At 44.0% G+C, this 26,255-nt stretch overlaps 1 protein-coding gene across 2 annotated transcripts in view; it reads right to left on the bottom strand.

Annotated features, from left to right (window-relative positions):
• Positions 1-12,373: 12,373 nt before the first annotated feature.
• Positions 12,374-26,255, bottom strand: part of APCDD1 (APC down-regulated 1) — a 31,272-nt gene continuing 17,390 nt past the window's right edge. For both annotated transcript variants that reach the window (XM_055323552.1, XM_055323553.1), the window contains exons 4-5: positions 15,946-16,267; positions 12,374-14,482 (exon numbers count right to left, since the gene is read on the bottom strand). In XM_055323552.1, the coding sequence (XP_055179527.1) occupies positions 14,031-14,482; positions 15,946-16,267 (774 nt within the window). In that variant the 3' untranslated portion in view covers positions 12,374-14,030. The remainder of the gene's footprint in view (positions 14,483-15,945; positions 16,268-26,255) is intronic.

The raw sequence follows: 26,255 nt of genomic DNA, 5'->3' as shown, positions 1-26,255 counted from the left end.
TGTTGTGTCCTTTTGAAGGTGATGAGAATGCTCAGGAACTCAATGGCCATGATGGATGCCAAACATTGTGAATGTACTGAAAACCACTGAACAACGCACTTTAAAGTGGTTAAAGTGGTGAATTTCAAGTTATGTGACTTTAAACACAATAGAAATAATAATTATTCAAATGGTAATTTATAGACATTGTCTGTACTTCATTGAGTGTCACATTTTTCTGAAAGTGACCATCAAAATGCACAGATAATAGCTTGCCTTAAAGGAATGTAATTTATGTTTTATCAATATTCAATTGCAGTTTTTAGGGTAAAACTGCAATTTTTTGCAGTTTGCAAAGAGGTAACCTCTTTGGTTAGATTCATTCCTAGGTATCTGATGCTTTTGGGTGCCATTGTAAATGGGATTGACTCCTTAATTTCTCTTTCTTCAGTCTCATTGTTAGTGTATCGAAACATCACTGACTTCTGGGCATTGATTTTGTATCCTGCCACACTGCCGAATTGCTGTATGAGTTCTAGCAATCTTGGGGTGGAGTCTTTTGAAAGAAATTGAGGAAGACACGAAGAGATGGAAAAACATTCCATGCTCATGAATTGGAAGAATTAATATTTTGAAAATGTCTATGCTACCCAGGGCAATTCACATGTTCAAGGCAATCGCTATCAAAATACCATGGACTTTCTTCCGAGAGTTGGAAGAAATCATCTTAAAGATTTGTGTGGAATCAGAAAAGACCTTGCATAGCCAGGGGAATATTGAGAAAGAAAACCAAAGCTGGGAGCATCACAATGCCGGATTTCAGGTTGTACTACAAAGCTGTGATCATCAAGACAGTGTGGTACTGGTACAAAAACAGACACATAGATCAATTCACCCATTTTGAGTTTATCTTTGGTCTGGTGTAAGAGAATGGTCTTGTTTCATTCTTTTGCACGTGGCTGTCCAACTTTCCCAGCACCATTTATTGAAGAGACTGTCCTTTTTTCCAGTGGATAGTCTTTACTGCTTTCTCAAACATTAGTTGACCATAGAGTTAAGGGCCCATTTCTGGGTTCTCTATTCTGTTCCATTGATCTTTTTTTTTAATCCATTTATTCATTTATGATAGACACAGAGAGAGAGGCAGAGACACAGGAGGAGGGAGAAGCAGGCTCCATGCCGGGAGCCCAATGCAGGACTCGATCCCAGGACTCCAGGATCGCGCCCTGGGCCAAAGGCAGGTGCCAAACCACTGAGTCACCCAGAGATCCCCGAAAGATCTAAATGTGAGACAAGAATCCATCAAAATCCTAGAGGAGAACACAGGCAACACCCTTTTTGAACTCGGCCACAGTAACTTCTTGCAAGATACATCCACAAAGGCAAAAGAAACAAAAGCAAAAATAAACTATTGGGACTTCATCAAGATAAAAAGCTTCTGCACAGCAGAAGAAACAGTCAACAAAACTAAAAGACAGCCTACAGAATGGGAGAAGATATCTGCAAATGGCCTACCAGATAAAGGGCTAGTATCCAAGATCTATAAAGAACTTATTAAACCCAACACCCAAGAAACAAACAATCCAATCATGAAATGGGCAAAAGACATGAACAGAAATCTCACAGAGGAAGACACAGACATGGCCAACACGCACATGAGAAAATGCTCCGCATCACTGGCCATCAGGGAAATACAAATCAAAACCACAATGAGATCCCACCTCACTCCAGTGAGAATGGGGAAAATTAACAAGGCAGGAAACCACAAATGTTGGAGAGGATGTGGAGAAAGGGGAACCCTCTTACACTGTTGGTGGGAATGTGAACTGGTGCAGCCACTCTGGAAAACTGTGTGGAGGTTCCTCAAAGAGTTCAAAATAGACCTGCCCTACGACCCAGCAATTGCACTGCTGGGGGATTTACCCCAAAGATACAGATGCAATGAAATGCCGGGACACCTGCACCCCGATGTTTCTAGCAGCCATGTCCACAATAGCCAAACTGTGGAAGGAGCCTCGGTGTCCACCGAAAGATGAATGGATAAAGAAGCTGTGGTCTATGTATACAATGGAATATTACTCAGCCATTAGAAATGACAAATACCCACCATTTGCTTTGACGTGGATGGAACTGGAGGGTTTATGCTGAGTGAAATAAGTCAGTCGGAGAAGGACAAACATTATATGGTCTCATTCATTCGGAGAATATAAAAAACAGTGAAAGGGATTATAGGGGAAAGGAGAGAAAATGAGTGGGAAAAATCAGAGAGGGTGACAAACCATGAGAGATTCCTAATTCTGGGAAACGAAAAAGGGGTAGTGAAAGGGGAGGTGGGCAGGGGAATGGGGTGACTGGGTGACGGGCACTGAGGGGGGCACTTGATGGGATGAGCACTGGGTGTTTATACTATATGTTGGCAAATCGAACTCCAATAAAAAATATACAAAAAAAAAAAAAAGAAAAAGAAAGAAAGAAAAAGAAAAAAAGAAATCCGGAAGAAAATATTCAATTGCAAATACTTGGAAGCCAGTCAGTGTAGTAACATCTTTGAATTTTTCACAAGTTGATTTTAACATCCTTAAAGTAAAATGCTTCATGAAGAGGAAAGAGGCCCCCTTAATGCATGAAAGCCTCAAATCCCCAAGATGCACAATGACAGCAGCACGACCACTGTAATAATTTAAATTCTTGTGCACCTACCCTGAACCATGCACATTCATCATTTCTAATCTTTACAACAATTCTGCAACGTGGGTACCACAGGGTACCATGCCATGGGGGGTCGGTGGGGGATGACAGTAGGTCAGCTAATACCAAGAGTGTGTTAAAATGAGAATATTCTAGATGATAATCCCAATATATCCTTGAACATTTTAACTGAAAACATATAAGCGTACATTTACTCATTAGTTTTTTCATAAGGAACTAGAAACTCCTTTGCCCATCGGTTCATCTATTTCTTTTGTACATCTCACTTATAACACATGACCCAGTTTCCCAATTTCCAGTTTGTCTTTCTTCAAAGAGAAGGGAGAACTTCGAAACACTTATGAAATCATTAAAGCTCAGATTCTTTTTGCGTCGTTATGTCCCACCAGCCCAGCCAGCAACTCACAGTTGTCTTATTTACACCTCACGCAACAGGAACATTTTCATTCCCTTTTTGTACTGTCTTCCCGATGCATTCAATGTGGATTTCATGGAGACAATTCTCTTTTAAAAATTTTTTAAGTCATTATTTTGTTTATTAATTTTCTCTTTTCTATCATTTTAAAAATCAGCTCTGAAGTCATTTATATAATGACAATAAAAAGAAGAGCAAGCATAAATAAGGGTGGGAATTAAAACAACTTTGCAATGGGCATTCGGTCAGTTGGTGGCAGTGGAAGTGCTGAGTGTACCAGAGAGTAAGCCAAAGTCACACTTCTCAGACTTGAATGTGTGCACGAGCCACCCACAGAGAGATCCTACTGAAATGCAGATTCTGATTCAGCAGGTCTGGAATGGGACCTGGGATTGTACATTTCTAACAAACTTCCAGGTGACACAGTGCCACTGATTCACAGTCCCCCGCTCTGACAAGCAAGGTGCTGAAGCAGGCCGTGGCATCAGCCTGAGTATCTTCTGGAGGGAATGGGAGAGTCCATGAATGCAGATCGCTGAGAAGTGCCGGTCGGCTGTAAAAGCTTCTATTCATTATATAAGTGCAGAAGCTGAACACAGAGGCTGAAGGACTTAGCCAAAGAGGGCAAGTGGGCAGTGGGTGAGCAGGGACTCAAACAGATCTGCTTGGCTCCAAGGACTGCTGGAGGTCCTGCACAAGATGCCCGGGGAAGGGCTGTAGGCAATGATGGCAGCTCTGCCCAGCCTGCTCAGAGGAAACAGCAAAAAGGAGAAACAGTTTCCGGCGCAAGATTGGTGACTTTCTGGATCTTATACATATCATTAGATGGGTCAGCTAAAGATGAGAGACTTCACATTCTCTTCCTTAAATGTATGTATTGTCACAAACATTTGAGGCTTGCAGAGTTCCTATGGGTTTTTAATTATTTTTATCACCACAATTTTGTCCAATATCCTGGTGCTCTTCGAGTGAATTGCAACTGGAAAGTTAACTTATTGGCTCTCTGTTGTCTGGAAAACTGATCAGAAGCTAGGCACAAATCAACAACTGGGCATTGTACAGTGATGTTAGTGCCTACATCATTCCTTAGAAGAAAGGTTGTTCCAGAAATAGAAAGTATTGTTGTTGGTTGTTTTCTTTTTTTTCAATCAGGCTGCTCATTTGAATTCATATTCACTGCTTTATTATGCTGAAAATTGCACATGACTGCTTTGGATCTTTGGCTCAATAATCACTTTGATGTTTTATTTATTGATGCAAAAAAGGGACTTGCCTTTCAAGTTTGTTATCTCTCATTTCAATGGAATTTTTCAAAGTATTAAGAAGCTAGCTCCATAGTAGTGTCTACCCAGTTTGGAACTGGCACAAGATTCTGAAATGTTATTGGTACCCCTGGGTGTTTCCTACCATTTAGTTTCAAGCTAATAAGGAAATGCAGAGGTTGACTAGAGTTTGCTGTGAATACTGTAGATAGACATTTGTACTGGAACACACTCAAAGAAGTTTCTTTAGAGAATGCATTTTATCGTACCAGAGACTTTGTTTTTTTGGCTATTGAAATGATCTGTATTTGGAAATCAGAGCTATTTCTCATCTTTGACCAACTCTTTTGTGAAGTCTGAACTTCCATGTTTATGGAATCTGTCTGTGACATTATTCAGTTTTTACCATGGCAAAAAAAAAAACACAAAAAAATAATTTTAAAAAGTCTAGAAAAAGCCAAGGAAGAAACAATATAAAATATAACACTATTTTTGGAGAAATGCCTATTCAAGTCCTTCATCCATTTTGAAAATTGAGTTATTTCTTTTGTGTTTGGCTATTGAGTTGTAGTGGTTCCTTATACCTCATATTTCTTGGGTATTAACCCCTTGTCAGATACATGATATTTTCTCCCATTCCATAGGTTGCCTTTTTATTCTATTGATTTTGGTGTGCAGAAGCGCTTTGGTTTGATATATGCTCATTTGTTTATTTTTCCTCTTGTTGCCTTTGCTTTTGGAGTCATATTCAAGAAATCATTGCCAAGACCAATGTCTGTGAAGCTATTCTTTTGGTTTTTTTTTTTTCATAGAAATCTTACAGTTTCAGAATTTAAGCTTCTAATTTATTTTGATTGGATTTTTGTAATGATGAAGAATCCAATTTCATTCTTTTGGGTGTGGATATACAGTTTTCCCAACACCATTTGTTGAAGAGACTGTTCCCATGTATTCTTAGTACCCTTGTCAAAGATCAATTGACTTTATAAATCTGAGTTTATTTCTGGGCTCTCTATTTTGTTCTACTGATGTATGTCTTTATGTCAATGCCATACCGTTTAATTACTATAGCTTTGTAATTATTTTGAAATCAGGGAGTATGATGCCTCCAGTTTTGTTCTTCTTTCTCAAGATAGCTTTGGCTCTTCAGAGTCCTTTGTGGTTCCATATAAATTTTAGAATTATTTTTTCTATTTCTGCAAAAAATGCCATTGAGATTTTGAAAGAATTACATTGAATCTATAGATCTCTCTGGGTAGTATGGACATTTTAACAACATGAATTTGTCCAGTTCATGAACATGGATGTGTTTCCATTTATCTATGTCTTTTTTAATTTCTTTCATCAATGCTTTGTAGTTTTCAGTGTACAAGCCTTTGACTTTTTTAGTTAAGTTCATTCTAATGTGGAAAGCAAATTATGGAATTGGAGAAAATATTTGCAAACTATGTATCTGATAAGGGAGTAATAAAAAAATATAAGGAACTCTTATTACTCAAGAGCAAGTATATATATATATGTATATATATGTGTATATATATATACATATATATATCCTGATTATACAATGAATAATGAAAATAATTATGCACAATGACTAAGGGGAATTTATTTCAGGTACGCAAGTCTGGTTCAATATTTGAAAATCAATAAATGCAAATCATCATATCAATAGGGTAAAAAAGAAAAATCACAATGAGCAATCAATAGGTGTAGGTGCAGTAAAAATATTTAACAAAATCCAACAACCATTCATGATAAAGATTTTCACTAAACTAGGAATAGAGGACTTAATTAAGTCCCCAATTGGATAAAGACTATCTATAAAAACTGACAGCTAACATCATACCTAATGGTAAGAAATGGAAGCATTCCCACTAAAATCACGTACAAGGCAAGCATATCCCCCCTCATCATCACTTTTCAATATCATACTAGAAGTTATGGCTAATGCAAAAAGGCAAGAAAAGGAAACAAAAGGTATACAGATTAGGAAGGAAGAATAAAACTGTTCACAGCTCCCATGATCATTTATGTAGAAAATCTAAAAGAATCAACAAAAAAACCTTTCAGAACTAATAGGTGATTATAGCAAGATTTGCAGGACAAAAGTCAGTCACTTACCTATATACTAGCAATGAGCAAGTGGAATTTAAAATTAAAAACACAATACCATTTTTTAAAAAAGATTTTATTTATTTACTCATGAGAGACACACACACAGAGAGAGAGAGAGAGAGAGAGAGAGAGAGAGAGAGGCAGAGACACAGGCAGAGGGAGAAGCAGGCTCCATGCAGGGAGCCTGATGCAGGACTCGATCCCGGGTCTCCAGGATCACACCCTGGGCCCAAGTCAGCGCCAAACCTCTGAGCCACCCAGGCTGCCCCACAATACCATTTACATTAGCACCCTAAAAACTAATACTTAGCTATAAATGAAACAAAATACGTACAAGATCTATATGAGGAAAACTACAAACCTCTGATGAAAGAAATATGGTAACTACATAAATGAAGAAACATTCCACATTCATGGATAGGAAGACTCAATATTTTCAAGAACTCAGTAATTCTCAACTTGATCTTAGGTTCAATGTATTCCCAATCAACATCTCAGCAAGTTAATTTGTGGATATTGACAAACGGGTTCTAAATTTATATAGAGGGACAAAAGACCCAGAATAACCAACACAATATTGAAGAGGAACAAAGTTGGAGAGCTGACAACCCTGAACTCTAAGATTTACTTTAAAGTTACGGTCATCAAAACAGTATAGTATTGGCAAAAGAATAGACAAATAGATCAACGGAAAAGAAATAGACCCACATTGTTGTACTCAACTGATCTTTGACAAAAGAACAAAGGCAACACAATGGATCAACAAATTATGGGGAAAAGTGGACACCCACATCTGAAAAGTTAATTTAGACACAGACCTTTCACCCTTTACAAAAATTAACTCAATACGAATCATAGACCTAAATGTAAAACACAAAACTCCTAGAAGACAACATAGTAAAGAGCCCTAGATGACCTTGGGTATGGCAAAGACTTTTTAGATACAATATCAAAGACATGATACATGAAAACTATAAGATGGACTTCATTAAATTAAAAACTTCTGCTTTGTGAAATACAATGTCAAGAGAATAAGAAGACAAGCTGCAGACTGGGAGAAAATATCTACCAAATAAACATCTGATAAAGAACTGCTATTCACAATATATAAAGAATCTTAAAAATCCAACAATAAGAAAACAACCCAATTTTAAAATGGGGTAGAGACCTGAAGGGACACCTCAGCAAAGAAGATGTATGGATTGGAAAGGAAAATAAGCACGTTAAAAGATGCTCTGTATCATATGTCATCAGGGAAATGAGATACCACTGCACACCTATTAGGAAAGACAACACTAAATGCTGGTGATGATGTGGAGCAGCAGGAACTCTCATTTGTTGCTGGTGGGAATGCAAAATGGTACAGCCACTTGCAAGACAGTCTGGTGGTTTCTTACAAAACTAAACAACCTTTACCATACCATCCAGCAAGAACGCACCTTGGCACATAGCCAAAGTAGTTGAAAACCCACGTGAAAACTTGCATATGGATGTTTATAACAATTTTATTCATAATTGCCAAAACTCAGAAGCAATCAAGATGCCTTTCAGTGTGTGAACTGCTAAACAAACTGTGGTACATCCAGAGACTGAAATATTATTCGGTGCTAAAAAGAAATGATCTATCAAGCCATGAGAACAAAATGGAGGAAGCTTAAATGCGTATCACCAAGTGAAAGAAGCCAACCTGAAAACACCGCATATTGTATCATTCCAACTACAGGGCCTTCTGGAAAATGCAAAACTATGGAGATAGTAAAAAGATCCAAGGTTGCCAGGGGTTGGTGGAGTGAAATGGGGAAGGATCAATATCTAATGACCACAGGCAGACAGGCCTTACCGGGACGATGTGCTAAGTCAGGGCCAAGATGAAAGCTAGCCTGCTAGAAAAATTCACTAAAACACACTTCAGCCCCAAAGAGTGCAGACACTCGTACACATACTTCCACCCAAAGGATCCCTCACACTGCACAACATGCTTCTCCTAAGGAGTTTCACTGAGGGCATTACATCTCTCTCCAGCTTGAACCAAGCTGCTCAAATGTCTGTCCCTTGAGCTTTAAATATCCAGTGTGTGCTCCTGTGTGCCAAAGACCATTATGAAGGCACTTCACTCACTGGTCTGGAGACCTTGGACCAGGAAAGATCTGGATGGAGTCCTCTTGGGCCGGCTGAGGAACCGAGTGTCACTGAAGCCTGACAATGTTTGGAAGTTGAAAATGCCCACTTGATGCAAAGAGGGCACGCACTGTTCTGTCCAGACGGTTTCCGAAGCTTTCTGAGAGGAAGGAGGCTCCCTCAGCTTCCCCAAGCCTGATCCAGAGGGTAATGATTGGAAGTTCCACTCTCAAAGTTAAAAGCGGAGACTGACACTGCCCTAGTTTCCACTCTCTCTCCCCTGAAATCCGGGACTCACATATGTTTCACCAGCTTTGCTGTATCTCCACATGTTCTGGAAGGGACAAAGCCTCCAAAGAAAAACTGGCTTGTTTGTGGGGAGTTAGGACAAGCACGCTGCAAACCATAACCAGATTTTCCAGCAAGAATTCAAAACTGTAAAGAATTCACTACAACCATGCTAGGTTGTAGTGAAGATGAAACGAGTTAATGTATGTGAAGAACCAGTTATGATGTCACATATTCAGTGTGCATTCAAGAAACGGCTGCGGGGCTGGGGGAGGTCAGGCTGAAATTCTGGAGCGTGATAAGAACGGCTCCATAAAAGCTCTTTGATTCCCTAATCCCTGACCTCAGGGAGCTTCACCTTCATCATTTATTAACATGAAATTAGTGATGCCTTTTTGGTCTTCTCTGGAGCCAGTTGAAGTTTACAAGGAATTTAATGCTCTATCTGCAAGACTTATTTCAAGATTTTACCAATTGGTCAAATTTAATCTGGAACATGTAGTAGGAAAGAAGATTTGCACACTGATGAAATATACATATAATTAAAAACCAGAAGGATCTTCACACTGACAAAGGGTGGAAACAGCGTTGAGGTGGATATGGATGCCCGCTGCAATTGGATACGGACTGCTTCTCTTTCTACGTAAGTGGCATGAAACCCTATAAAGGATGCTATTTCTTTTTACTGGACCATCGTACTTGTCTTGCTGTGCTCTCTGATATTGGGAAGAGAATTCATTTCAAAAGCGTAATTTATGCAAAGGGCTTTTAAGGCAAAGTGGCCTTATGTGTTACTAAGGTGTCTTATTTCCAGGGATCGCAAGGCAGTAATGGAGTAAGAGAACTGTCTTCTTGCCTAATGCGAGTTTCCCCTGCCAAGCTGCTTGTTTCTAATACAACGCAATATACTCTCTTCTGCTTCGAGACGACACACTCTTTACAGGAGCCTTTTTTCTTTGAATGTTCTAATTAGTTGCTCTGAGTTGAGAATACTATGAGGCTGATTATTCTTTCACGTAAGTGATGCTGGGACTCAGATGTAACATAGCTCCATTTCCCAAATAAATTGGAGGATAAGACTGCAACATGCAACAGATATTTCCATTTTTCAGTCTATGAGATATCTTAATGTTTCAAACTGATTCCAGGGCAGTCGTATTACCCAGGGCCCAGCCTGTGAGAATGTGGACTGTGTTATTTAGGGAACAGAAAGACATTCTGCAAATGAGCTTTCTTAATACACGGCGTCCCTCACTTGTTTATTATAACCTTGATTTTCTGAAGGTCACGCCCTATCAATAGTCCTCTGTATTGGCCTCATCTGCTGCAGAAAAATGTCTGAGCCCCCAGTGCCTGAAGTCCTTGGCAAGTACAGTTCCTGAACTGCTGAGGATCTTTCTCAGATTTTCGTATCACTCGAGAAGGAGAGACTTCATGGGGAAGGGAAAGGCTGAAGCAGTTCCTAAGCAGCAAAGCTGCCAGGTGCCCCTCCAGCTCAGGAGGATGAAGAGGCAGCTAGTAGGTGACAAGGCTTGGGGGCACGGGGCTGCAAAGTGCTGCTCTCTCTGCTCCCAAATCCTCGGGCCTCCGGATTCTAACGTAATAGCTATACCAGATTGATTAAGTCAAGGGGGCATGGAGTTGCTCGGGTGGTGTTCCACAGGGCATAGGGGTCATAGAGGTGGTGGTATAGCAGATGTCAGAAACCAAGAGACCAGAATGAATCCATGGAAACCACGGGAGGCCACGGGTCATATCCCACAACCTGTCGCCCAGTGAGCTGTGCAGTTGAGTAAAGGAGATGTGTGTTTGCCCGGTGTGGCACCTCTTGTGGGTACAACTGGGCGTCAGTTGGGTACCCCCTGGAGAAACGTGGTTGTGTCAAGCGTCCGCTTCACCAGGCCTCAGCCAACGTTGAAGTTGAAGTCTTAACCAGTAGTTTTTTTTTTTCTTATGATAGTGTTACTTCTACCTACTGAAACACCAGGGAGATGGGGTTGTGAAAACATAGGAGCCCCACGGACACTCAGAGATGGTTTGTTTGCCCTGTGAGCCCAAAACTCTTGGATCATTACAGGGATTTAAAGAATTCAACTAGTATTTTAGGACATATGATTCTCTTACTTGAGAATGCTTACACATTTTGTCAAGAATCTAGAAATCAGTGAGAAACATTTATCCAAGCTACTTTTATTTGTTCTTCACACAGATATATTCTTATGAAAGATGTTTGGATTCACAAAAGCTTAGATGTCTTGAGAAGGCCAGAAAAATCTGTCAAGTAGAGAAATTGTGTCAGAGTGGGTTCCTCTCTGTGTATTTCCACCCACCATCCCTACTCCCCCAATACCCTCAGGACGGTCTGCATTTTCTTTTGAGGACAGTGTCCAGAAATGCCTCGTTAGATGCTATCTGTTGGTTTGGGCACTCCATTGCTACGTGCCTGCTTTAAGTCTTATAGGGATGGCAGGGATACCATTTTAAAATATAATATTGCTATATGTGTGTGGACTACTTAACATAATCTTTGCTTTCAAGATATATTTAAAGAGTTGGTGGGATGGAGAATGGCTCTTCTATTATTGTGAAAGCTTTCCCTTCAACCAGGAACCACAGGTCTTACGTTCCAGTCGTTTTTACAAGATGTGTGTAAAGCCCTGTGGAGGATGCCCTGACCCTCAGCTCCTCTTGCAGGGATCCCGGAGACTGGGCACTGCTAAGAGTTACACTAGTGGGCTGCCACAGCACCGGGACCCCCTGGCGGACTGTTCAGGATGGCAGGATGGACATCACCTGGATGTCACAGACACTGGGCACCTAAGCAGATGACCAGATTTGTCATGTCTGCACAAATTACCTTTATTCCACACTGAGTGATGGAGGCTCCAGGAAACTCCTTTCTGAGTCCAGGGTCCACCTGGATTTTACAAGGTTCACCCAAGGAACAACTTTCTGACCCTGACCACCATCAGCCTACTACCCAGGAAAACAGGAAGTCTAGTTCCAGGCCAGGGAAGTCTAGTTCCAGGACAGGGAAGTCTAGAAGAGCCATCTTTTATTTACTTACTTCTTTCACCAAACCCAGTTTTTACAAGTGGAACTATCTGCTATTAACTTACTGACCCTTATTTGCATTAACATGACATAACCAAGACAAGATGTGATACACGTGGGTGATACAGCAAGCAACAGGCATATATCGGTGTGGATAATTCGTGAGTAAATTATACCAGCCATTCTCTGTAGTGATGTATAGTGTATCAGGAAGTGCTATGACCCCACGAATATCGTGTTATCTCTAAGACATAAACACATACATTACATACACGTTAATATCTACATATTTGCATATACGTGTGTGTGTGTACGTAGTGTACTTTTTAAAAGTGTGAGTAGCTAAGTCTAGGTGAGCGCCTGTGAATTCAATGGCTATAAATCTATCACTTTTATGGCAAATCACTGAGGTATTCTTTAGCAGTGAACATAGTTTTTCACATAATTTTATTATATCCTTTAAAGATAGCATTAGTATTGATTAAATAGATCCACAGGTAAAATGTATTCTGTGGGAGTACTTTTGACATCTTTATTAAACTTGGCAGACATTAAGTTAGTATTTTCATTTGAATAAACCCCTTCAGTATGCACCACAACTTAAAATATATTCTAAAGATAAAGCGCTTTGGTACTCCATGCTATCCTTATAACTTATCACCACACTGAATGCTACAGCATTTCATAAAGTTAATTTTTAAATACAAGTATGACTCTCGACCTTGATCACGGTTTCCATGCTCACTCCTGATTCCATCCAGGCTTTGGATGCCTTGCTATTTCCTTCTGTCGGTCTCTATTGGCAACAGCACTTGGTGTTCAGATAGCACCATCTGTAATAATCCAAAGTAATGGGCAGACATGCCTCATGCATCCTCCCAGTGTCTGAGAGAGAGAGAAGCTCACAGGCGCTCTAGAAGGTGACCCTGAGACCTTCTGCAGTCACAGAGCAAAGGCAACAACAGCAGAGCAGAAACCAACTCAAGCTGGCACATCCGATGATACGGGGGCTTTATCCAAAGCCTGGGTTGCACACACATCGAGTATCTAGTGCAGGCCTGGTGAGGACGCCCCCATGGCACGCTCTCTGAACATCCCAGCCCCCGAACAGGAAAGCATGGTCTCTGAATAGTCATCTTTGAGGGTAGCAGAGATGGCCAGGTGAGGTTCCATCTACTCACCCCAGCAAGATACAGCATGAGCGAGGACGAGGGTTCCACGGGGAGGAAAGTGTGGAATGAACAGGCACTTTTTGTCATTCGGGTGGCACATGACACACTGTCACCACCCCGTACATTGCTGGGCCTGCCTGTCTTGCTTTTGATATTTGCTTGACTACCCTTGTCAACTGAGCAGCAGTAAAGCAGCGTGCATTCCGCAACCAGCCAGAAACCAGCACATAACCAAGTCTCCTCTCCCCATAAGTTAAAACAACGATAGTTTAAATTACGTTAAAACTTTAATTACAGATGTTTTTCCACTCAACATTTGAAAACTTGGATTCCCTTTTTTTTTTTTTTTTTTTTTGCATAAAGGCTGTCAGGATGGTTAAGCTAAACCCTGTGTCTTTCCCTATATACATATCTACACTCAAGTCTTTTCTTTATTAATAAGAGGTGTCTTGATTGCAGTCCCAAACCAACTCTGCATTGGATTCCAGGTTGCAAAACAGTTTCAAGGGAGGACAGGAAGCAACCGCGATACAGTGGCAGGAAAAGCTGGAGCTTGATACTCATCTAAGTTTAACTCAGAAATATAATAATAATTATGAGGAAGAAAAGAAGAGGACTTCGTTGTCACCCTGCCCCCTCTACCAAACACACTAGCTCGACACTCTCTGCGGTCTTAAAGTGCAATTACCCTTGAGAAGGCACCCAGGCCGGGGATCCTACTGGACAGAGTTCAAAGCATAAACTTCAAACAGCACTGCTCAGGACTCAGGCTGAGAGGGAGGGGGCCAGGCAGCAGAAAAGGAGCCTCAGTTCTGGGGCATTCAAGTGCATCACAAGAAATAGTGTCCTTTCTTTTGGTAAATCTGTAAATTATAAGGAATCCTGGTCTGGAAAAATAGAGCTTCTTAAAAACTTCTATCTGAGGACATTCCAGTGCAGTAGAGTCAAAAGGCCGGTGAGTACAGCAAGGAGCAGAGGACAAGCGCTCCTTCCAGGCGCCCAGCTCCCATACTGGTGACCCCGGTAGTTCTCGGAGAAGTCCTCAGCTCTGGGCACAGAGGATGCACACTGCACTAAGGGCATCTGGTAGGAGGTGGCTCTCTTCTCGGGCCTGTCTGGACTAGACCCATCGCTGGGCCTCTGGCCGTTGAACAGCAGATAGCGGCCACGGGCATCCTGCTCCATTTTAAAGATCTCGTATTCCGTGTGAGGTAGTTTGATCCCCAGCGCCACGCAGCCATTGGTGTGTGTCACGTCCTGCTGGACGCCCACCTGCCAGGAGCCCTCAGCTCCACACTCATTCCCGTTAAAGACGTTGAGGAGCGAGGCTGTGGCCGCATCCATGGGGGTGACCTTCATGTGGTTCACTGCGAAGGAGAGAGGACAGGTCGGTGACTCTAGGGGTGGCGTGTGGTGCAGAAAGCACTCCAGCTGCGCTGGCCATCTGCTCTAAACCCCACCATGCCCAGCCACCACCCCCCCCTCGCCGCAGCTTGCCTAAAAGCGTCCCCCAGTGGAGAGTTCAACAAGTCGATCTGAAGGGTCATGACACCAAACACACTGTAGGTAGACCACATTTGGTGTAGAAATGCTGCAGCTGACTGACTGCATGTTGACGTGACATCAAGCTGTCACACAGAGTATCTCCAAGGAGCTGTCTTTGGTGACAGACTCTTGGGGATTGACGAAATATTCAACACAAACTGGAATGCTGTTTTTATGAAAGCATTTTGAAGTTTTTAAGTAGCTTTGGTGTTGAATACCTTTCCTAGTTATTTAGCAGTCTGGCAAATTAATACTGGCCCATATATCAGGTATCTAAAACAAATTAGGCTGCAGGCAAGTAAAATATGAGTAATTAAATAGAAACCCCAGCACTTATAGAGGGCTGTTTTTGAAGGAGCCCAGGGGACCGTATTTTATGTCTGCTGCCACAGCTCCAGGGTGGAGTCAGAGATTGTTGTTCTCTTAGCCACACCTAGCAAAGGTCCATCCTCCCTGGAGAAAAATCTTCCTTGCTAAGGTGGGGGGGGCAACATGGGCTAAGATGCCCTAGGACTTATCTGGGTCAGCAGAAATATTTCATGTTAAATATCTTGAATCAGGGGGTCACACCCAGTCTCTGCACCACCTCTCTTTTATTTATCTGTGATGTGACTGACACCATCTCTTAAAGATGCATAAGCTTCAAAAGAAATTCTAGAAAAAAAGAGGCCACAAGACCTCCCTCACTTGTAACAGCCTGGTGAATTTCTACCCCTTAACCTTTCTCACTTTGATCCTCATTACGAATCCCAAACTTCCCACCTCCAAGCGCATGACAACTTGCAAGCGCATGACAAACTCAGCGCTGGAAAGGACCCTTCGGAGCCCCTGAGGCGTGTAACTACCATCTCCTCTTTACTGCCCACTCAAGAGAGCACCCTGAATGCAGCAAGTATGTGTGACGTCATCCCAGGGGCAGCTCCAAATTGCCCCCAGCTGCACACACGACAGGAACGTGCAGATGCAAGGTTTCATCTGCAGTAACGCACCCCGTGGCCACATGTGACACCATGCACAGTGGGGAGGGGGGCGCTCCCCCACCTTGGCCCACAGGCTGAGCCACCCCTGTCGGCCCCATTCTGAGCAGAGGGGAGCCTCAGAGGCCGATGTAAATGATGAACTAAAAGCAGAAAGTATTCCCTAGTCTCTCACCCAACATCTCTACCGGAAAAAAAATAAAAGCCCTTTCCTTCCTTCAGGCTCTGTCTCGACAAAAAGGTACCCAAGCCGCTCAAGTTTGTCACCCGGTGGGCTGTTACCCTGGTTGCTGAGGTGGGAGCCCTACCTTTGAACACAAACTCCGTTCCTCCCATGACCCTGGAGGAGTGCACGCCCCGGCTGTAGCGGCCCTTAGCGTAGATGGTGAAGGTGGGGTGCTTGCAGACGGGGTCGGAGTAGTGGTAGTAGTGCCCTTCCCAGGTGTTGTTGTTGTCATGGAAGATGAAGTGGCGCGTGAGGAACAGGACTTCGGGCCGCACCTCGCAGCGCTGGCTCACCCACTCGCCATGCAGGCCGACGGTCAGGTCAGCCTTGGGGGGCAGGAGGGGCGGGCGGTGCTCGTCTGACCTGTGGATGATGCGGCAGGCTATGCAGGCATGGTCATGGTTCTAGAGACAGAAAACAAACACACGAGAGAACTTGGTCTTCATGACAGAGCAGTGCACGCACGCTTCCTTCAAGTCAGGCTCACAGTGGGACTGGGCGACATCGCTTGTCACCTGGGCACCCAAGAGGCACCTGGAGCCAAGCCCTCGGGCACAGATGGGAGAGTGTTGTGTGTGTGCAGGGAGGGGCTCACAAGCGCACACATGTGTTAGGCTGACATCAGGGACGTGTCTAAATATTTCAGCTGTGATGTGTACTCTCTTTAGAATCCTATCATATGTCCCAGACACTTGACTTTGGCAAGCCTGGCTTCACATCATACCCATTGGGATGGCTAGTATGAAAAAAATGTGAAAAGAACAGTGTGGACAAGGATGTGGGGAAGCTGGAAGCCTCGTACTCTGCTTGTGGGAATGTAAAATGGTGCAGTTACTGAGGAAAAGACCTCCTATACGATCCAGCAGTTTCTGTGCCCCCTCTGGTTTCTGCACAAAGGAACTGACACCAGGGTCTTGAAGAGACAGCTGTTCACCCACGTTCCTCGCAGTATTATTCAGAAGGCCCGGTGACGCTAACAACCCAATCACATAGACGGGCAAATGGAGAAACAAGATGTGGTCCATCCATACAGTGAAAGATGATTCAATCTTGAAAAAAAGAAAAGCTCTGACCCAGGCTACAACAGATGAACCTTGATGACACGATGCTCAGTGAAATAAGCCAGACACCAAAGGACAAATACTGCATGATCCCACTTATATGAGACACCCAGAGTGATCTAATTCAGAGACAGAAAGTAGAATGGTGGTTACCAGGGGCTGGGGGAGGGGGGAAGAAGAGTTTGTGTTTAATGGGGACACAGCTTCAGTTCAGGAAGATGAAAAAGTTCTGCAGATGGATGGGGGAGATGGGTGCCCAATAACGTGAATGTGCTTAATGCTATTGCACCGGGCGCCTAAAATGGTTAGGATGAAAATGCTTCTGTGTATTTTACAATTAGTTTTTTTTTCACTTTTAAAAACAATTATGAGACACACAAAACTGAAAAAAAGGACAGCATTCCAATTGCTGGAATGACAAAGGGAGTTGCGTAGTAAAGCAGGGGTCCTTTCAAAGGAGGCGGCTGGCAAGAGGGCAAGAGCAGAGCCTCCGCGAAGCCAGCCTGCACACCTGTCATCCATTTGTGTCTGCCCGCCTCGAGGTTTGAAGGCCTATGGGCTCTTAATTTGCTTCCTGCTTTTTAGCTTTCAGCCATTTAATTAGTGCAAGATAGCTGCAGCTCTTTCAGGGGCGCCTCGTTGTGCACCTGCTTGAGAACACTACCACAGCCGCTGGACAAGGGCTGTCTGTCTAGGGTTGTGGCTGAGAAAGCCTTCCAAGAGTAGAGGTGGCCAGATACTGCCACCCATGCCAGCCATGTAAATGCTGTTTGTCCAGAGAGCTTGGGGCTCCTCTCAAAACGCTACAGTCTGGAAGACAAAACAACTGGGTTCTGGGTTGCATCTGCCATTGCTGGGTGTTCCACCGAAGCCATGGGACACCTGCGTGCCCTGAGCTGCGTGCCCCTGGATTAGGGGATGCCCTTTCTGGTATTCTCCTCCCACACCAGCTTGGCTAAAGCTAACTGGGCTAACAGAAGCACAAGGCAAATCTGATCAGTGCTGTGGAGGGAGGGTAACAGTTGTAGCCCACAGTCAGGAGGGCAGCTCGTGGACACTGGCCGGGGGCTCCCCTAACCATGGGGGCCATGGTGTGCAGCAGCTCAGTGGTGTGGCCTCAGGCCTGAGAGTGGGCACTGACAGGAACTCCCAGGAACCTATGTATATGCTTCCTGGAGTCAGAAACCCAGATTTCCAATGCCTTTTCTTGTCTAGCAGTGGCTCAGTGTGACCTACGGTTGTTTGGTTAGGGGCTGGGAGATCTCCGAGGGTAGGAGAGCAGGAAAAGGCTTTTCGGTCACCATGCCTCTACATTCCCCCTACATTCTCCTCCAAAGAGAACACCAGGCTTGCTAACTTGTTGCTGTGCTCATCAGATGAGTCTAGAGTTGGAACTAGGGGAGAGAAGGCTTCCTTTGTTCAGCTTTGTTTGTGGTTTGTAGATGATAAGATCAAGTGGGCTGCCACAGAGTCTCATTCCCCACAAACTGCTTTGAGATCTATAATTTGGGAATTTTAAAAACATCGTATGTGGCCACTTCATTGCTGGCCATTCTTAGGTAGGAGTCTCATTCCCTGACAAGATTTGTCTGCTCAAATACCAACATCAAGTCAAGAACCTCCCAGAAAGCTTCTTGGATGGGGTGGAGGTGGGTAGGAGAATAGGGGTCTTAGCTCTCACAAGACTGCTCCAGCATAATATCAGGGATCAAGTGCTCTTCCATCAGAACAGGAACCAGCTTGGTGATGAGAGGTAGGCACAGCCTGCAGGCCCAGGGTGCTCCGGAGACGTGCCATGGTAGCATCTGGAGTTCATGTGGTGCTTTTAAGGTCAATGGCATAGAGGCCTGAGCTTTGAGATGGGGACCTGGCTGAAGCATTTCCGTTTATCAGCGGAGAAAAGTAGGCCACAGGCAAGGAAGGCTTGCCGTCCATCATTTGGGTCTGTGAGAATTGAGGGACAGAGTGAGAGGAACCTGGCCCTTGGGTATTGGCCTTACCAAATTCCTACTTATTTTATTGTGGTAAAATACATAATGTAAATACATATGTACATAATGTAAAACTTACCATCTTAACCATTTTAAGTGCACAGTTCAGTGGCACTAAGCACATTCATACTCTTGTGCAACCATTACTACCATCCATTACTAGGACTTTTTCATCTTTCCACATTGAAACTCTGTACTCAATAAACACCAACCCCTCATTCTTTTAATCGCAGCCCTTGGCAACCACTACTCTACTTTCTGTCTCTATGGGCTTGTCTACTCAAGGCACCTCATAGAAGTGAAAGCATGCAGAATTTGTCCTTTTTGTGACAGGCTTATTTCACTTAGCATAATGTCCTCAAGGTTTATTCACATTGTAGCTTGTGTCAGAATTTCATTTTAAGGCTGAATAGTATTTCAATGTATGAATGCACCACATTTTGTTTATCCATTCATCAGTTGATGAACACTCCAGTTTTTGGCTACTGTGAATAATGATGCTATGAGCACAGGTGCACAATCTATTTAAGACCTGACTATTTTGGGCATACCCTCAGAAGCTAAATTTCCGGATCATACCATAATTCTATGTTTGACTTTTAGAGGAATCACCATACCGTTTTTCCATAGCAGCTGCATACTTTACATTCCCACCCATGGTGCACAGGGTTCCAATCTCTCCACATCCTCACCAACAGTTTTTTTTTTTTTCTCTTTTTGATAATAGCCAATCTGATGGGTATGGTGCAGTGTCCTACTGTAGTTCTGATTTGCATTTCCCTAAGGATTAGTGATACTGAGCATCTTTACATATGCTTATGGGCTCTTTGTATATCTTCTCTGGAGACATGTCTACTCAAGTCCTTTCACCATTTTTTTTAATAGGGTTGTTTTTGTTGTTGAATGGACTAGTAACTTTTTATAACAACTCTTAAGCAGGCATTAAGAAACCAAGATGTCATAAACAAGGGTGGGATTTTTGGCCTCTCTGCGAATAACGTCATCAAGGGGAAAGTTTAGCCATGGTTAGATAAGGGGGAAACCTTTCTGTTGTACAGACAGATTTTTAAAGTCTAATTTGTGCTCTTTATTCCTATCATCCTTGGCTTGAATAAAACCCGCAAGACCCATAGCGACAATTATGTGGAAGCAGAAATTAAGGCCTATACTCTGTATTGGCTCTAAAATTTTTCTTCTTCGGGATGCATTTCTTGAATAGCAGCTTTTCAAAACAAATAAATGGGAAGAGCTTTTTGACATGAAAAGCGATGTGTACTCTGAAATATCAGGTGCTTTATGATTCTTGGTCCCCAGCTCTGATCCATTTTCTCCTCTGAGAAGCTGTCCTTTTGTAGGCTCTACCATTGGGGTTTCAAATCACTCCCTTCCCTGAATCGTAGAAAGGACTACTTTAAAGTGAGGGTCCAGAGAAGATCTGAAGGTTAAAGCAGAGGGACCAGAATGTGTTTTCTTGTTGCAACTCTTTACACCACCTATAAAATGTTTTAGCTCTGAAGGAGGAGGAGAGAAAAAAGATCCCTATGGAATTCATTTCCTAGAAGAAGACAATCAAACCTATTCTAAAAATGAAAAATCGGCCTTCAACCTCCTAAGTGTGCAATGTTCTAGGCAGAGTGGGGTTTTGCCCACTGTGCATTCTGATTCCTGCACATCAGCTAACCACAGCCTGCATGTATGGGACATTTGAGTCTGAGGAAGGTCAAGTAAATCATTCCCTTAGCTTTTGATCTCTCAAAGAGACCATGGGCACACTTTACAGATGAGGCCACCATGGCACAGAGAGGTAGAATAACATGGCCCAGAGGATTCTACAAGCCAAAAAAAAAAAAAAAGGATCCTACAAGCCAAAAGTAGAGTCTGGAACATAATTTATCCTTGGGGCTTTGCTGAGTGCTATCCCCTGGTTACCCTTAGGCTGACGTCCTGCAAAGAACAGATGTCTCCCTATCAAAGACTCTGGTCCCAGGAACAGGTTTTCTCTGACCGATGACTGATAGGGATTCTCCAGGCTTTCTCCCCGGTCCCAGCCAACATTTATTTCTGGAGAGTTGGTTCGTCAACAACATTTGGTGACAGTATCCACTTGTTTCCAGTGTCTTCCCAGAATGGAAGAAATTACTTGATATCATCTTGCTGTGAACAGATCAACTAGAGAAGCAGGATGAATAAAACATTTCTTGGGCTAAAAGTTTTGCCCAAGGAGGAGAAATGGGAACAGATGATGGAAACTTCCTTTCACAGTTTTCTTCCATGGGATAAAAAACACATTCATGTTTCTCAGGAAAAAACCTGCCAATGACTGAAGCTGAACACTTTTTTTTTTTTCCATAACCGCAATTCTCCATGCATTTGATTCAATTTCTATTGTAGGTATTCCTACACATACAGCCTTCCTGGGGCCTCTCCATTCCACTGGAGAAGAACTTTGTCAAGTTCTTGGAGGCCAAGACCAGACGTCTCTCCCTTTTTCCTACTTCCCATGACCCTGGGGGAGCGTGACAGATATGAAAAAGTCTCACCTGTGGCAGACTAATTGCTAGGATGCTGTCACTGGCTATTTACCAAAATGAATAGAGTAGGCTAGCATTCATCACAAATGATGAGAGCTGACTGCCTTGTGGAAGGGGCCTCTCGGGGTGCTTTTCAGATCCGGGGTCCCAGGACTTGATGTACTTGGGCTCATTTTGACCACCTCAATGAGTCATGATGATTCCACTTTCAGGAAGCAGTATGTGGACTAGCCACGGTCACACATGCTGTGTCCCCCAAACAGTAGCTTTAGGGGCTGGAGGTAGCTGGCAGGAACCATGAGGGATGAAAGGATGATGGAAGGACACAAGAAAGCTAGGCTGCCGACTCCTCAGGCTTTGCATTTGTCCCCTGACTCCCCTGACCACTTAGTGAGACAATGGTCAATTCAACACTGTCCTGGAGTTAAGAAGTGGAGGAGGCGCTTCTTGGGGGATGGGGGTCCCTGGGAGCAGCTCTTCATTTTCTAGAAAGAGGCTTTCTAAGAAGTTTTGAACCTAAAGGTTAGCTCACAAAGACCTTTCTGGTTTATAAAACATTAGAAAGGCACACCAAAGATAAGTTTGCCTCCCCCTCGCATACACACACCACACACACACACACACACAATGTGCAGACTCAACAGCCAGATAGAAAGGGCCCTCAGAAGCCAGTTCTTTAAAATAAATGACTTCAAGGATGGTTTCAGAACAAAATTTCTGATTGACATTTTGACTTGTTTCTTCCACTTCTATCAATCTAAATTCATTTCAATAGCTAAAGTAGATTCGTTTTAATAATCACACTAAATCTGCTAGAAATCCAAAGCCCCCATCAGGTCTGGCCCATCCCCCTCCTCCACTCTCCCTGCAGCGCTGAGCAGACGCCCCTACACACTGCGGGCTTACTACAGACTTTCTGAATGGTTGATTTCTGGCATGCCCAGGCTCTCACTCTGTCCTCTGGGCTCTCTTGCCTTTTAAGGGATCAACTGTTTACCACTTACACTGTCCCTGACAACAAGTATTTCCTGGTCTGCAAACTCCTTAAATAAATCAACCTTGCATGTCTGTTTATCTGCTGAAATACTCCAGAGTCAAGGAGTATAATGAACTGTTTCTGCAATAAAAGTACGTGCCAGCAGGTGCGTGGTGCAGCAATTGCCTGACACTTCATACTCTGGCCCCAATAAAAGGTCCACACCGGCAATCCTTTCAGCATCAAGACCCCATCATCCAATCCCAATCGTCAGCTCCGTCTTCTCATACAATGGGCAACGTTTGCTGCTCCACAGTAAACACCCAGCTCCGGCCAGCAGGGCCACACTTTTCTTTAGGACTCATCCTCAGTGTAAGATGGGCTTTTTAAGTGATGACTCCTTGAACTCCCCAGTCCTCTATCACCTCCTGTCACCTCCAGGATTCCATCTCCTTTCCCGCCAGTGGCGGGAAGAGAAGGAAGGCCAATTCTTCCACAACCCACCTTCCATGGCTCCTTTGACACCCACTGACCCAGCCACTGGGAGCCCCACCACACTCATGCCTGAGGAGGGGCTCGTCTGCGGCAGAGCCATCTCCTGGGCCTGGGCTGAAAAGTGCGCTGCCCGTGGCCACCTGGCCCACAGTCTCTCGGCTGTCACAGATACCAGAAAGTCTCACGGACTCTGAAAAGGCTCAGGAAGGCAAGCTCCCTCATAAACAAAGGCCGGTTGGCAATCTAGACATTTCTACAGAATTCAAGAGAGAAAGCACATGAGTATCGCCTTCTTCATTTTCAGAGCTCAGCTACTTTTTAAAAAAGCATTTGGGTGCCTGTCTCCCTCTGATGTGCTATGAATGTGCAGGGGTACAATATTTGAGATACATGGCTTGGGGAAAGTGTCTGGTTTTAGACAACCCCTTTGATTTACGGCCCTGTGGCTAAATCAGTGCAGGATTTTGGAGAAAGATCAATTCCATTTGCTTACAAGTCTGATCCTGAGGCTCTGGCATTTCCAACAACCGGGCGATCATTTGCTTTTAATTACTATTTGATTCTACCACTGAAAGAATTTGGTTTGCTAACCCTTCAACTGCACGAAAATCTAAGCAGAGGGTGACGGCTGCCCTGATGTTAAATTCAATTCAGGGAAAGCATCTTCTTTCAGGGTTATTTTATGTGGTCTTGATTTTTTTTTTTTTTTTTTTTTTTTTTGTACTGAAGACTAGCCAATTTCATCCTGAAAAAATCCTCCCGGCACACCTGATTCTCTTCAAACGCAGCGCATTTGCCAAAGGACTCTGAACCTCACAGCGAAGCTGTATAAAGCTTAGAAAAACAAGTTGATTTAAAGTTTCTATTTTTACGTGGTGTCCCGTTTCCAGAGGGGCTGAGACTAGTGGTTTCAAACTCAATTTAGCATTTAAACTAATTTTCAGCCAGGTCTCTATGGACTGGCAATTAAGGGAGGCAAAGAGTTCAAAGAGGCGGGGTGGGGGGAGTGTGGTCTCTCCGGATGCTTCCCAGCCCTCCTCCTTCCCCTTCCCGGAGGGTGAGGTGACCTGCCACCAGCCAGTGGCCAGGGAGCACCCAGGGATGTGCCTGCCCTGAGTCTGGAAGGGCACCACTGGCCAAGTCCATTTATTCCTTCTCATAGCTGTCCTGGGGAAGGATCTAAACACTTCCTGAGGAATCGGTGGCACACTGCGCGCCAGGCTGATCATGCCAGGGACAACAAGAGAAGAACGGGCCCTTTCAGCTCCCAGAGCCATGCAGACCTCACTGGCCTTCGAAGGACGCCCATGGCCATGCAGGCTGGCAGTCGCAATGGTGGACAGCACACACCAGCCCTGGACGCCTGCCTGGGTCCTTCTCTCAGCCCTGCCACCATCTCCAGCTGTAGCCACAGCCCTCCTCTGAGCCTCAGAGTCCTCACTTCCGAAATTTACTCTAATTTTGCATAGTGACTGTTCAGATAAATGTAAGATCGTGGCACAAAAGGTACAAAGATAGGGCGATGAGTCTCAGTCCAACCATGTTCCCTCAGAGGCAGTTGCTACATTTCTCCTGGACCCTTCTGGAAATACGGACTCCTTTGTAAGTTCATCTTATACTTCTTTCATTATTAGTTTCACACAGTAGTATCATGCTGGTCATGCTATTCTATATCTTTTTCTTTTTTTTGTACTTAACAGAATGCCCAAGGTTCTTTCCACCCTTAAAATTTCTTAAATCAGGGCATCAGGCCTAGGGCTTAGAGGGTCTACCTCTTAAGTATCTGGGTAAATGTCCTCACAATTGCCGTGGCAGGGGAGGGAGGAGAAAACGGGAGGCAATGATTCATGATGATGAATCATCAAACACTTTGAGGCCCCAGTCGATGTGATTGTCATTGTCATCCCTCTAGGAGACACCCGCCCAGAAGGGCTACCTACTTCAGGTGTGGGGAGAAGGGGGCTTTGGTGAAGGGCCCTACCCAGATGGCAGGCAGCATTCTGCACACTAATGCAACTGAGTCTTATAGTCTTATCATTTTACTGAAGGAAGATTAGGTTTCAGAAGCAGATGACACCACCATCACCTGCAGCTGATGGCCACAGGAGAAGTGAATTCCAGGATTGACTACCATCTTCAAAGTCCATATTCTCGCCAATTTATCCAGACAGTGTTAACAAACAAACAAACAAACAAACAAACATGTCTCCCACTTTTTTGTTTATAAAAATTCTAAGGTCAGCCTTACAACTGTCATCCTCAGTCCTCATGCCAATGGTAATAACTCATGGTCAAGACATTTCTCCTCCAGGAACCACAAGTGTGTGCCTTTGCTCTCTCAACAGAAGGCTCTGTTCAGTGAGTCCACTGACAACATAAGAAATCCCTCCTACAGGCCTGGGGAGGGAGTAGGAATCTTCCAGAGCTACAGGTCCTAGGAATACTGATTTCACCTATCTGGCCTCCTGATGAGCCATGCCACAAGAAATACAAGGGCAAATTCAGAGTGAGGGAATAGAGGTTAAAAAAAAGAAAGTGCATGGCTAATCCTTTCTTTTGATTCAGGACTAAAAGCAGCCTCCATGGGTGTGTGTAGTTGACGAAAAGGAATCGGAACCTGTGTGTGGGCAAAGGACCAGCCGAAGGAGGGGACAGCGACCAGACACCAGCCCAGGCAGCTCCAGGACTGCACCTGCCTCCTCCCTCAGACTTCCTCCTCCTCACCCAGTTCCCCGCCTCACTGCTCCCGCCTCTGGGCTGTTTGCTGCTTATTAGTGTCTCTGCTGGAGAGCCAGCAGGCACCATGCTTAGCATAGCTTCCTAAGGGTTCAGGGTGGGACCTGGCTGGTGCTCTTGGCTTACCAAATGTTTCTGGATTATCTGTGGGCTGTTTTTATTCATGACATTTTTACCCCCCATTCCCAGAGATAATTTAAAAGTTGGCTAGACTGTACTCAGAGGAAGCCAGATGTTCAGAAGAAAAGCTCCCTTACCTGGCTGTTCCCTCATACCAGAGATTTCAAGAGAAGTGCTGTTCAGCCATGTTGATCAGCACCGACTGTGGATGATGCTTCCACCCAGAAGGGTCCCTTGAAGGGATGGGGAGCCCATGATTCCTAGCCGTCGTCTCATAAGCCACCCTTGCCTAGGTGCCACGTATGGCTTGGTGTGATGCACAGGGCCTGCAGAGCTTCAACTCTGCTCCTCACCCAACCTGAGGAGGCCTGGCAAGAAAGGCCACCTTCTGCTTCACTGCCCTAACTTACCTCTTGCTCCTCAGGGCCTCTGAAACCTCACGGCTAGACCCAGTAGGCCTGGCTCCCTGTTCTGTGCTTTGG

Source organism: Nyctereutes procyonoides, unplaced genomic scaffold, assembly GCF_905146905.1.
Source record: "Nyctereutes procyonoides isolate TBG_1078 unplaced genomic scaffold, NYPRO_anot_genome, whole genome shotgun sequence".
In the NCBI taxonomy this organism is placed as follows: Eukaryota; Metazoa; Chordata; class Mammalia; order Carnivora; family Canidae; genus Nyctereutes; species Nyctereutes procyonoides.
The sequence above is the reverse complement of the archived record's forward strand: the minus strand, read 5'-3'. Positions and strand labels throughout refer to the sequence as shown.